The sequence below is a fragment of the Peromyscus eremicus genome, chromosome 19 (genome assembly GCF_949786415.1).
Source record: "Peromyscus eremicus chromosome 19, PerEre_H2_v1, whole genome shotgun sequence".
Lineage (NCBI taxonomy): Eukaryota > Metazoa > Chordata > Mammalia > Rodentia > Cricetidae > Peromyscus > Peromyscus eremicus.
In genome coordinates, this window is record NC_081435.1 from 62,252,931 (window position 1) to 62,267,363 (window position 14,433).

General features: G+C 44.6%; 1 protein-coding gene across 1 annotated transcript in view; it reads left to right on the top strand.

Annotated features, from left to right (window-relative positions):
• The window catches only part of Acaa2 (acetyl-CoA acyltransferase 2), a 32,696-nt gene that overhangs the window by 13,021 nt on the left and 5,242 nt on the right, over nucleotides 1-14,433 (top strand). The window contains exons 3-8 of the mRNA XM_059246468.1: nucleotides 2,325-2,453; nucleotides 3,289-3,405; nucleotides 4,861-5,008; nucleotides 7,903-8,078; nucleotides 8,642-8,771; nucleotides 14,307-14,377. Of these exons, the coding sequence (XP_059102451.1) occupies nucleotides 2,325-2,453; nucleotides 3,289-3,405; nucleotides 4,861-5,008; nucleotides 7,903-8,078; nucleotides 8,642-8,771; nucleotides 14,307-14,377 (771 nt within the window). The remainder of the gene's footprint in view (nucleotides 1-2,324; nucleotides 2,454-3,288; nucleotides 3,406-4,860; nucleotides 5,009-7,902; nucleotides 8,079-8,641; nucleotides 8,772-14,306; nucleotides 14,378-14,433) is intronic.

Sequence of the window (14,433 nt, forward strand, 5' to 3'; positions counted from 1 at the left end):
TGATTTTGGAAGATACCCAATGTCAACTTCTGGCCTCTATGTGAGTACGCATGTGTACACGTGTGCACATATACCACACATATATACATATTCAAATAAACCACTTTATTTTACTAATAGCTAAATACACACAATAAAATAAGAGAAATAACTACAAACAGACCTGGGAAAAAGAATATCAATTGACTACAATACATTCAATGGAATTGATTTGTAAAATAAGATTATTTCCCCCTAAATGATGACATAGTCAGCATATTGGCTGATGCTGTTAAGATCTCCTTCCCCTTCCATTCAACATTTTAAACCATTGACCCTTAAGTGTTGCAGGATATTTGATCACACTGTGAACCCCGAGATTGTGTTATTTACTAGAAAAACCTGTTTCTAGTTATGGCTAGCACACATCTTTAATCCAAAAGCTTCCTGTTTGAATACTGTAAACAGGATTAAATAAAGTCAACCATAGATCAAGAGGCAGAGCAAGCAACCAGTTGACAGGAAGTGAACATAGAATTATTAAGAAAAAACCATAGAGAGTAAGAGGGAGCCAGGAAGATGGATAGAGAGATGCACAGGAAGTGGAAGGGAGGAATGTTGAGTTTGGGAGTTTTCTGGTCCAATGGCGGAGGAGGAAGGTCAGCTGAGTGATTTCTCTGCCTCTCTGAGCTAGCAGGCTTTGACCCCAGTGTTGTGATTTGTTTTTTACTCTTTACTCTTTGGGGGGGGGGCCTGCCACCCAGCTCCCAGATAAATCATACACAGAGGCTTATTCTTAATTATGAATGTCCGGCCTTAGCTTGGCTTGTTTCTAGCCAGATTTCCTTAAATTATCCTATCTACCTTTTGCCTCTGGGCTTTTACTTTCTCTATTCCTGTATACCTTTCTTTGTTTCTTACTCTGTGGCTTGCTGGATGGCCGGCCCCTGGAGTCCTCCTCCTTCTCTGGCTTCTTCTTCCTTCTTCCTTTTTTCCCCAGATTTCTCCTTCTATTTATTCTCTCTCTCTCTTTTTTTTTTTTTTTTTTTTTTTGGTTTTTCGAGACAGGGTTTCTCTGTGTAGCTTTGCGCCTTTCCTGGAACTCACTTGGTAGTCCAGGCTGACCTCGAACTCACAGAGATCCGCCTGGCTCTGCCTCCCGAGTGCTGGGATTAAAGGCATGTGCCACCACCGCCCGGCCCTGCTTCTATTTATTCTCTCTGCCTGCCAGCCCTGCCTATCCTTTCTCCCGGCCCTGCTTCTATTTATTCTCTCTGCCTGCCAGCCCTGCCTTTCCTTTCTCCTGCCTCACTATTGGCCATTCAGCTCTTTATTAGACCATCAGGTGTTTTAGACAAGCACAGTAACACAGCTTCACAGAATTAAACAAATGCAACATAAACAAAAGTAACACACCTTAAAATAATATTCCATAACACCCCACCACCTGGCTCCTGAGTCTTTATTGAAAAAAAAAATCAAATAATTGAGATTTTGTTAAAAACAACACATAAATGTGCAAAATTTGTTGAATTTAATTTGAAAAATTTCAAACCTCTACAAAAGAATAAGTGTAGTAAATGACCTAAAATGTCTACTGTTATGGACCAGGGACCAATTCTTGGTTTTTTGCATTTATTTGATCTTTTCCTATAATAAAAGGTAATCAAAGATCCACTTCCATTTCCCGACTGTGTGTTCATCTATCTTTGTCCTAAATTGCACTTCTCAACATGTTTCACAATAGAATTATTTCAATGCATTGAAAAATAACTACTGCTGCTGGGGGCCTACCTCTAGCCTTTTTGGTCAGGAGCTTGCATACAGCGATGCTAACAAAGCTTCTGGAATCTTCCTAGCATATAGCCAAGGTTGAAAACCATAATCTAGATACTTCCTCGTCTCTGAGATAACCTCTTTGATTTATAAATAGCTCTAATTGTTGTAAACTGTTACAAATTCCCATCTTATATTGGAGGACTTACTAGGTAAATTTCCTAAGTAGAAGGAGAACTTAGTACATTTAAAATTCAGTTATGTAAAAAATAATAATAATAATGGCTGCAGAATATCACATTTCAGATGTTTCTGATGGCCTGGAACTGTATGCTTAAAATGAATAAGATGATAAATTTTGTGATATGTATTTTGCCATAATAAAACAATGGAAAACACTATTGACTAATTTATAGTATTTATTAAAATCCTGTATATAGTCTCTGTGTGCATATAGCCTTTCCCCCAGAACCATATAGTTTATAGATTGCCAGCAGTTCCATGTCTTTTTTTTTTTTTTAATTGTTGTTACTGCCTTTCTTATACAGTGAATTCTTTTTCTTGTCCAGACTTCTTCGGATGCGATATACATGGCAAGGCATGTGGGTTTGCGAGTGGGAGTCCCAGTAGAGATCGGAGGCCTCACCGTCAACAGGCTCTGTGGCTCCGGTTTCCAGTCCATCGTGAATGGATGTCAGGTGTGGGCAGCCTCTTACCTACCTCTCTAAACAGGCTGATAGTTACTCGAATAACTGCTCCCCCTCTATAGGGCTTTGCAGCTTTCGACTTCTCACTGCCTCCAGGTAATGACCCAGACATAGTGTGTGGGTAAGTTACTTTCACACTGGCCTCTATGACAACATACTTGAAACACTGGTCCCTATTCTCCCAGTGTTAACTTTAAACACAATGCAGCCTCTTAGAAGCACGTTGCTTGCGTCTTTTCTGAGAGATGGAAACTGGAAGAATGAAATGGACCCCTTTGTGAGCCCTAGGTTCACCAGTTCTGTTAATAGAATTTTTTTTTCAATTTTTGTGACATTTAAATAGATGTGCCCTTTATTATCTCTTATATATTTAAGCCAGAGATAAGTATCTCTGTGGGCTTTTCAGATTAATATTGAAATAAGAATTAGTATTCCTAGAGCTGGGTGTGTCTTGCATCTATATAATCTCAGAGTTTCAGAGACTGAGGCAGAGGCTTGCCATACCTCCCAGGCCAGGGTGAGCTACAGCATCAGACCCTGTCTCTAAAAATAGACTATTCTTAGGCAAAACAGGTAGGGTATGTTACTCTGGCACACACACCCACACAATTAAGGTCTGTTCATTTTACCCCCCACCCCCACTGGTGTCTAGGGACTAGATTCTTTAACATCAGCTTTTCAACAACTTTAAACATTTCTTTTTAGGTTACTGCAATTTAAGACACAATATTGGTTTGAATCCCCACTAATTTATAGTCTTTGTATTTCTCAGTGCGTACTCTGGATATGATGGAAGGACTTTTGCGGTCTGTTTTTTTGTTAACAGGAGATCTGCAGCAAAGATGCTGAAGTTGTCTTGTGTGGAGGAACAGAGAACATGAGCCAATCCCCTTTCTGTGTTAGGAACGTACGCTTTGGAACCAAGCTTGGATCAGAACTCCAGGTCTGGACCATTCCACTTCTTAAATGACTTCTTCTGCTAGGTATAGGAGTGATTTTAATCACATAACTTTTTAAGAGAGAAAAGAAACTAATTTTGACCCCAGTTTTGTTCATGGAATGCTGCCGAGATTTGTACGATTTAAATTACAGGCTGTTTCAAAACGTGTTAGTTTTAGTGTTTGAATCCACATAGGATTCTACTTCACATGTAGAAGAAACCACAGGGAAAGGTGGAGGAAGAAAAGAAGTCGATTCATAAGTAATCTGAGTTACTAGACCTTTGCCATGGCTTGTGGGAGTTCTGCTTCTGGAGCAATGTTCATTGAATAGGTTTCTTCCTCACATAAAGTACTGTGTCTGCATATATCTATTGATCCAAAGTGGTCAGAAAAAAATCTGACCTTCAACTCTGACAGCCATCCGCTAAGAATAGCAGCGGTGATGAACAGTGATAGTTCATGGCCCTGCTCGTAGGAAAGGGCTAGTAGGTAGCACTCTGTATTTCTTAGCATTTTCCAGGGACTGGTAAGATGGCTCAGTATTAAGAGGGCCTGCTGTGCAAGCTTGAGGACCTGAGGTCAAGTCCCCGGCACCCACATTAAAAGGTCACCATGGCTGCATGTGTCTTTAACCCTGGTGCTGGGGAATAGAAACAGGCAGATCCCAGGAATACTCTGGCAAGCCAGCCTCGCTTCTGTGAGAGACCCTGTCTTAAAGACATAAAATAAACACCAGTAAAGGGAGCTACCTGTAGCCCTCTTCTAGCCTGTGTGTGTGCACACACACCCTCACACTCACATACATACACAAACACACATACTACACACACATATGCACACGCTAACTAATATAAACAAATAAGATGTGGTCTTTTGGAAACTAAGGAATGAGACTTAGAGAACGTGAATATTTCAGACGTGGGATGTACTTAAAAACTCTCTGCTGAGACAGCAGCACAGGGATTATGGGCAGTGAGTGGAACATCATTCTCAGATTCTCTGATGCAGTCTTTTCTGCTCCTTGGCAACTCTGTGTCTGGTTCTTCTCAGTCTAGTAATAACAAATAGAGCCAGCTGCACCTGTCACCGAAGGCCTAGGATGGAAAAGCCACACCCATGTGCTCGTCCCTCCAGATGACGTGATAGTTTACTTAAAGTAGCTGCAGAAAAACTCTATATTTATAAAGTACCCGATGTTGGGCTTCTCACGAAGGGGTTCTCTTGTGATTCTGGGCTAAACTCCTGTTGTACACTTAGAGTTTGAGTATTTAGAGTGACTTCAAATAAACATGGGTGAGACATGGGATATTTTTGTAAATATTAGAGTTTTTTAATGTCTGAGAATCAAATATGCATAGAAATAATAAATGCGATTGTTATATAAATCTAAACAAAATTATGGCATGCTCCTTCCAAAGATAGTGTTTTAACACATCCCTGCCTGAATGTCTTTCTAGCTGGAAGATACTTTGTGGTCAGGATTAATGGATCGGCATGCTAAGCTCGCCATGGGGATGACTGCAGAGAACCTCGCTGTAAAGTACAGCATCAGCAGAGAGGACTGTGACAAATACGCCCTGCAGTCCCAGCAGAGGTGGAAAGCCGGTGGGTAGAGAGAGAACGTAGGAAAGGTTTCATCCCACAGGTTATAGTGACCGTGCAGTCATGTATTTTTAAAACTCATACCTTTGAAAATCACATTTCTGTTATTTCTGTTGGTTGCAGATGATCAGGTAATTCTGTTACTGAAAATTTCTTATGGGATTTCTCTTGTGAAATAAGTGAATGATACTTTTAAAAGTAGTATCGATCGGAGGTGAGGGGTGGGGGTGGTTCACACCTTTAATCCCAGCACTTGGGAGGCAGAGGCAGATGGATCTCCGTGAGTTTGAGGCCAGCCTGGTCTACAAAGCAATTTCCAGGACAGCCAGAGCTGTTACACAGAGAAACCTTGTCTTGGGGGGAAAAAAAAGACAAAAGCGATATTGAGGGCTGAAGAGAGGGTTCGTAGTCAAGAGCACTGGCTGCTCTTGCAGAGAACTCATGTTTGGTTCCCAGTACCCACATAGCAGCTCACTACTGTATGTAGCTCTAGTTCCAGATGATCCAATACCCTCTCCTGGCCTCCATGGGCACTGCATACATTTGGCATCCATACGGGCAAGACATATTCACATAAAATAAATTTAAAAAAAAAATTTTTAAGTGGTATTAGGGGGCGCCGAAGAGGGAGATGGCTTGGCAGTTAAAAGTGTGTCCTGTATTTGCAGAGGACCCAGGTTCAGTTCCCAGCACCCACGTCAGTTGGCTCACAACTGCCTGTTGCTCGGGTGCCTTTGGCCTCCCTGGGTACATTTGGTACATAGACACTCACACCGGCACACATGCATACACATAAGTAACAAATTCATAACTAAAGCTAGTAAGAGAAAAGGCGGACTGTCTGTCACTTGGCCCAATCTGAACCTGGGGGTTTTTGTTCTGAACTGGTCCTGTTTTCCGTGGAACACACTGAGGCATTTGACTCGCTCCACCAGAGGGAACTGCTTCTTACAGCAGTGGGGGCGAGGGTCTGTCTTGGGGTGTGCCAACTGTAAAGTGATATCAAGAATAAAGCAGCCAGGCATGGTGGTAGATGCCTTAAATCCTAGCTGAGGCAGTCAGATCTCTGTGAGTTACAGGCTAGCCTGGTTTTCATAGTGATTTCCAAGCAATCCAAGGACTACAAAGTAAGACCCTGTCTTGGGGACAGGGAGGAGGGAACTAAACTGATATTTTTTTCCTGACTTACCTTGTTGCAGAAACAATACAGTCCAAAGTAGATAATTGGCCTTTCCCACAAGCCATATCCTAATCATACAGAGAGGAGATCTGTCTGCTGCTGCAGAATGACCAGCTGGGTGTCTTTGGATGCCTCCTTCTCCCGTTCCTCATTGTATCTGACTCAGGTAGTTAGCCCAAGACCCTAACTCTACTGCCTCGTGACACACACTGCTGTCCCCATCCTCCAGAATGAGCGGCAGGACAGCCGTTGGCTTAAGCTTGAAGGAATGTGTCAGTCCTCTGAAAAAGAATTTAATTGAGCTATTATTATTATAACTCAATGGAAATTCTTATTGGGGGGTGTTTTTGATGTACTGAGGATGAAGTCGATCCATTCAGAGGAATCAGTGGAACAGAGCTGGGACCATCCATCTCATCTCAGTTTAAGTTGTTTCTACTAGGCACTCATAGTCCAGAGGGCACTGAGCCATCTCCTGGATTTCTAATTCCATTGTGAAGAAGGTATCTGACCTCAATAAAGTCAGTTATTCACAGACACTATAAACTAGAGATAATAAAACCTAGCCTTCCTGCTTCTCAGAAGGGTCGGGCGGTGGTGGCGCACGCCTTTAATCCCAGCACTCGGGAGGCAGAGAGGATCTTTGTGAGTTCGAGGCCAGCCTGGGCTACAGAGCGAGATCCAGGACAGGCACGAAAACTACACAGAGAAACTCTGTCTCGAAAAACCAAAAAAAAAAGAAGAGTCAAACTAAATAAGGGCAGATAAGAGGAGGATTTTTGGTTTGGGTTTTGGTTTTCCAAGTGAACTATGGTATCTGAGTTCAGGTGAAGGGCTGTCACGTGACTCAACGGGTAGGAATGTTGCTGCACAAGCATGATGACCTGAGTCTGAAACCCCAGCTGTGAAAGCTGAGCATGGCCACACTCCAGCCTTGGAAGAAGAGACATGGATGCTGGAAACTAGCTGGCTGGCCAGCCTAACCAAAACAGTGAGCTTCATGTTCAGAGAGGCCCTCCCTTAAGGGAAGAGGGCAGAGAGTGAGAGCAGGATGTCAGGGTAACTCAGGTCTCTGTGCAAACATGCATGTATACACATGCTTATAACACACACACACACACACACACACACACACACACACACCATGGCCTCCCCACCAACACACACACACATACATATACACACACACCATGACCTTCTCACTAACACACACACACCATGCCCTCCCCACCAACACACACACACACACACACACACACACACACACACAGACACACACACCATGCCCTCCCCACCAACACACACACACACACACACACACACATACCATGCCCTCCCCACCAACACACACACACACACACACACACACACACACCATGCCCTCCCCACCAACACACACACACACACACACCATGCCCTCCCCACCAACACACACACACACACACACACACACACACACACACACACACACACACACACTATGCCCTCTCCACCAACACCCTCCCCCCCATGGTAATTTCAAAAAGGTGCAGACTCACTGTGTAGACTTCTGGTGATATGTTAAATTCTCCAAAGGGAAAGCAGCTTTCTAAGAAGAAGGGGACTGTAGAAAGGGCCCTCTGAGCGAGTAGAGACGGTGAGTTGACGGATAGATAGGGCTCCCCTGGCTTCTCTCCTTTCACGATCACACTCTGATGGTCGTCTTTCACAATTTCAGCGAACGACGCTGGCTACTTTAACGAGGAAATGGCGCCCATCGAGGTGAAGACCAGGAAAGGAAAGCAGATGATGCAAGTGGATGAGCATGCTCGGCCGCAGACGACCCTGGAACAATTGCAGAAGCTCCCTCCAGTGTTCAAGAAAGACGGGACTGTCACTGCAGGGAACGCCTCGGTGTGTCACAGCATCCACCTCTACTCGTGCCAATTTGTTCTTTCCAAATGATTGTGAAGAGCCTTCCAGATATGTCTAGAAACTTCCTAGCCTTTAGTTGTTTAACTGACACTGGTGGTGTTTATATTTTGTTAATTTGGGTTTTCATAGTCTAACACAAAACCTGGTAGCCGGGGACCCTGGTAATCTGATTTCTTTGTCTTCAGTATGTTGAAAGGAAATCCTCCTGGTTTATGATGTTAGTTCTCATACCTCATACCTTTTCTTTCTCACATAATAATTCATCAGATTTCTTTTTACATCTACACATATCTGATGTTAAGATTTTAATTTTTTTTAATTTTTATTTTTTTGCGTTTCTTCCTGTTGCCCGTTGGTGAAGTTTTACTCGATGTTTAAATCATCTCTGAAGTCCCCCAGGGTCCTACGGTATTTCTATCGGCATCCCACGTATTGTCGGCACTTCCTATGCGTGGCCCTGGCCCTAATTCTACTCTGCGATCTACTGCACCGTTAGCGCGAACCTTGACTAAGTTGCTTCCTTTACTGGTTTTGTTTTTAAGGGGGTGTCTGATGGTGCTGGAGCTGTTATCATAGCCAGTGAAGACGCTGTCAAAAAACATAACTTCACACCACTGGCCAGAGTCGTGGGCTACTTTGTGTCTGGATGTGATCCCAGTATCATGGGTATTGGTGAGTTTATCATGAAAACAGTTCTGTTCGATTACTAGAGTTAAGTCTGTTTGGACATTCAGAGTCATGGAAAAACAACCAAATCAAGATCCCTGGTGGAATCACTTGGATCATCTTTATGAATAACTGTCCTACACACAACAGGACAACCAAGACCATGCAAACCCTCCACGGGCAGAGGTCATAGTGTACTGTCTGTGTGGGGTATTTAAAAGTCATCACACAGAGGGGCTAGAAGGGTGCGGGGGGTTAAGAGCGCATACTGCTCTTGCAGGTCCAAGTTCATTTTACAGCATCCACGTCAGGTGGCTCACAACTGAGCCTATAATTCCAGCTCTAGAAGAATCTGATTTTCCTGGCCTCCATGGGCATTCTATACACACACACACACACACACACACACACACACACACACACACACACACAGAAAGAAAGAGCATGTGCACATATATACACATAATTAAAAATAAATTTTAAAAATCAACACAGAAAATAATACTGAGTGCTGGAGTTGTAGCTCCGTGGTAGAGCCCTTGTATAGTATGTGTGAGACTTTGGGCTTGGTCCCCAGCACCGCGGGAAAGGAAGGAAACAAAATTACACATGAAGTGGTGATGTGGATTAGAGATGCCTGCTCAGGGAGCCAGTAGCACAGCCCCACAGTCTCTAGTGAATCTCACTCAGTCTCCCTTACAACTCCAGCGAGACTTCCTGGTCAATGAGAACATTGAGGGCTGGTGTAGTTCCAGACCAGAAAAGGGTAGAGTAAACACGTGCCTCTGGGGCTCTCTCAGGAAGTCACCATTAGGCTGGTGACGTCCCCTGGCTCCGCCCAGACTCCTTAGCAAACTGAACTCTAGGCAGCTGGCAGGTGACAGGCACAACAGGAGGAGATGTGAAATTGCTGATATTTTTCCGGCCAAGACTGTTTTTATTAATCAGAAATGGAACAAAGGACATGTGAGCATGGTGGTGTACATGTAATTCCAGCACTCAGGAAGCTGAGGCAGGAGGATTGCAAGTTCAAGTGCAGCCAGGGTTGCATAGCAAGACCTGTCTCCTAAAAAGAAAAAGAGAGAGAAAGGAAAGAAGAGAAGAAAAAAAAAATACTTTTTCTTAAATACACATAGACACTAAGAACTTCAGGCAATGCAAAATTTTTAATTTTCTGTTCGCTGTTTCTCTCTCTTTCTGTATATGTGTGTGTATACACACACACACACGTGTGTATGCACACTAATCACAGCCTGTATGTCAAGGTCAGAGGACACTTTTAAGTCAGCTCTCTCGTTCCACCTTATGTCTTCTGGAGATCCGACTCAAGCCATGAGGCTTGGCAGCAAGCCCCTGCATCCACTGAGCCGTCTCACGGACCCAGTGAGGAGAGTTCTAGTCTTCTCTCTCACCTTTAAGGAAACAAGCCAATCAGGTGTTCACTGCACACAGGAGGCTGGTGCTCTGCATTCCACCCTCACCCCGTGTAAGGAAAGGCCTGCCTCCTCACAGTACGGATTTCAGATTCTTGACAGACCAAAGAGTTTTCTGTGAGTGTGGGCCTTTTTGACGACTCAGTTTGGTTTTTAAGATGACCGTCAGGATGGAGGGAGGATAATGTGTTGCTGCAGAGCTTCAGGTCCTGCTCAAACGACATGGTGACTGCAGGGGATTAAGTCGTCTCCCGGCTGGCTGTGCTGGCAGCCAAGCCCTTCAGACCAGGCCTCCCTCTGGGAAGAATTACTAGGAAACAAGTCTGGCCTGTTCGTACCTTCTTATCTTTCAGTGTATATCTCAAGTCTGTGTCAGCAACTGGAGAAAATTTTGACACTGTTAACATCAGGGGGTATTTTTGTTGTTGTTGTTGTTTTATGTCATGGACTTAAAAGCTACATATGATCAGCAAAAAAAAAAAGAGTTTTTACCTTGGAAATAGAAGGTAGCCTGAAAAGTGAACCGTCTGTGGAGTGAAGTGGCATTCATCATATCACACCCACAGCACCGGTTCCCACCCTAAGTGTTCCTCAAAACTCACTCGCAGCCTCCGGGGATTTTGTTTTAGCGGGTCTGTCATCTGAGGTGGGTGTTTCTGCTTTTGATTTCTGAGTCCTTGGGTACTTTGACGAACGATTCAATTTCTCTGGTTTCAGTCAGTAGTTCTTGTTTTTCAGTTGAGCCTCATTTAATGGGGTTTGCTGGGTTAGCAGTAACTGGTGAACAATGAAAATGTTTTCCTCGCTTCAGATGCTGGGCCTGGATGCTGAGTAGTGCCACTGTGGACCTGCCCATGCCAAGGGTCTCTCAGGGTCAGGTGCCTGTGCCACCTACAAGCTTGTCTGTCCCGTAGTGTGGGGTTAAACAGGGTAACTTGAGGACCTGTTCCGGGTGATAAGCAAGAAGAATAGGTTGAACTTCCGGCGGGGCTGGCTTGGCAGTCCAGTCTGTGAGAACAGTAATTCCTCACTTCTGCAGGCTCCTAACATGTAGCCATTCACAACTCTGCAGAATAGCAGTCACCAGGGGAAGGAGGAACCAGGACTTGGCAGGACTGGTCACTTCTCAAGGAAGCACAAAGCTGTAGGAACACACTGCTTGTGGAACTTGTAGGGAGTGCGGTGGTGGAGGGGGATGGATGGGATTTGGAAGCTCATTGGGCTGGATGGAGCAACTGTAGCTTTCACTTTATTTGGCTTCATTTTTATCAATGGTTTTAGTGCTTAAAAAGACAAAAGTCAGGGGCCTGGAGAGGTGGCTCAGTGGTTAAGAGTACTGGCTGTTCTTCCAAAGGACCTGGGTTTAATTCCCAGCACCCACATGGTAGCTCACAACCATCTTTAACTCCGGTTGCAGGGGATCTGATGCCCTCTTCTGGCCTCCATGGGCACCAGGCACACACATGGTACACAGACATACGTGCAGGCAAGACAGCCATCAACGTAAACTAAAAAAGAAGACAAAGGTCGGGGGTGGAGAGATGGCTCAGTGGTTAAGAGCATGTACTGTTCTTACAGGACCCAGGAACAGTTCCCACGAACAGTTCCCACATCCACCTAAGGGCTCACAACTGCCTGTTGGTCCAGCTCCATGAAGATCCAGTACCTCTGTGGGCGCTGCATTCGTGTGCACAAACCCACGCTCAGACACACACACATAATTAAAAATGTTTAAGAAGACAAAAGTTAACCCAGTCAAAGAACTTCTTAAAAGATTAATTTAATATTTTTATTTCATGTGTATGGATGTTTTGCCTGCCTGCATGTCTAACCTGTATCATGCATGTCTGTATAACATGTGCATGCCTACTGCCTGCGGAGGTCAGAAGAGGGTGTCAGATCCCCTGGAACTGGAGTTATGAACAGTTGTGAGCCGACATGTGTGTGCTGGGAACCGAACACAGTTCCTCTGCAAGAGCGGCAGATGCCTTTAACCACTGAGCCATCATCCCAGCCCCTCACAGAATTTTTTAATTTTTAAATAAAGTCCCACAGCTTTCAATGGTAAAAGCTAGAACTAGAAATAAGGTCTTTTGTTTAAGAATGTAAGCCTTCCTGAGTCTCAGTAAATAAACAGAAGTGTCTGGGGGGAGTACTTTCCCCAGAGGTGTCTGGCAAGGGCCAGACTATGGCCTGGAGGATGTCTCTAGACTCTAAGTCTTCTCGCAGACAGGGAAGAGGACACTGTCTCAGTTAGCCTGACAGACTAAGACAGGCCTGCCGGTCTTCTTGTAGACAGGGAAGAGGACAATGATGTCTCAAACCATTAGCTGTTCATCCCTTCAACCATTATGGCCTAGTGATCTTCATTATAGTGATGAAAAGCCGACTAACAGTCCCCTAAGCAAGCCGGGTAACTGATGCTTTACTGTTTACCCCATGTTAGTTGCCATTCCTACCCTAGTTCCTAGTGGGTCCCGTTCCCCTCCGGAACCACATGAGCCAGGCGAGCCAGGCCTCCACTGTCTGTGTTTCAACACTCTCTCGTCTTCCAGAACCCACCAGGGCGGCCCATCAAGCTCTGTCTACGGTATTCAGTGGCTTTCCCAGCCCAGAGTTCCAAATTTTTCCACATTCTCCGCGGCCTCTCCCCCATCACCACCACCACCACCACCAAAAAACAAAACAAAACAAAACAAAACAAAACAAAAAACAGTTCCAAAGGCTTGGGAAGCACATGGTCAGGGTTATCACAGCAACAGCCCCAACCAACATCTGTAGTATTAGTTATCTCATTGCTATGACAGAATACCTAACCATAAGAAAACTGAAGGAGGAAGGCGTTACTTTTGGCTGTCAGTTCAAGTCCATCATGGCAGCGGGAACTTCAGGCAGCTGGTCCCATGATGTCTGCAATCAGGAAACCGAGAGAGGAATGCTAGAGCTGGGCTCACCTTCTCTTTCTTATTCCCAGGCACCAGTGGTTGAATGGCGCCACCCACCATTAAGGCAGGCCTTTCCACCTCAGTTCACCTCATCTAAATAATCTCTCGCAGGTGTGCTGAGGCGTGTGAGAGGCCAACCTCATCTACTAGCTGATCCCTCACAGATGTGTTTCCTAGGTGACTCTAGATCCTGTCAAGTTGGTAGTCACTATTAACCATAATACGACTCACCATTTTCATGTTTGGACACGTAAAGGATCTGAAGGTAGAGTCCAGTAAGTCAGTAGCTATTCAGAACTGCATTTTAAACTGGACTGTGTTATCCGAATGTGCTGAGCAAACTGGTCCAAAGAGCCTTCTCATTGGAAGAAACCAGTTACGGGATGCTCAGCCACCTGACTTCAAAGCAGAATTTTTCTGATGAGTCATTTACACATTTTCATCCTCAAAGGATAAGTAGAGAAGGAAATCATCTCAAGGCAGACATCTTGCCTTTTGGAAAAAGCATTCATTGTTGGAACTTCTGGAAATATCAGCAGACATGGGCGTCAATGTTATTTTTCAGGCCTGGTTAGGTCGGTTTGCATTTCTTGATTTATGGGCTGTGTTACCCCACTTACTATCGGAGTTAGAAATGGTTCTTCCCTCAGAGACCTTTTCCCTGAGTGTCCCGCAGCTCCCTATCTGCCAGGCTTATGGAGATGCCACTGTGTTCCCTGCCTTTTATCCAAATAGGCTGAAGGCTCGAAGTGAACGAATGGGTATAGTTTCCACCCTAGAACATGTGGTCTGCCTGGTCATTTGAGATCAGTCTAATCTGTAACTGACTATAAATCCTGCATATGGCCCCTGGCTGGTTTACAGTCCTAAAGCCAGACAGTCTCGTGTGGGTCTCTCAGCCACAGTCAACAGCTGTCAGCTTTTCACCTTTGTCCCCCTTTCTGACACGTGATCATTTCCTTGTATGTTATAGGAGGAGGAGTTTTGTTCTGTGAGGTAAGTTCTAACTGTATAAACAGGCTGGTCTCAAACTCACAGCCATTCCACTTCAGCCTCCTGAGGGTCGGGATTACAGGTGTGCCCCACACACCCGCTCAAAGAAGTCTGTCATGTGAGTAACAAGAGGACATATGTTTCTGTCTAATGCCTTTATTCTTATACAGGCCCAGTCCCTGCTATCAATGGAGCATTGAAGAAAACTGGACTGAGCCTGAAGGACATGGACTTGGTAGATGTAAGTGTTTTCTTCTCACAGTGGGAAGAAACCACCGACTTTTATCACATAAACAG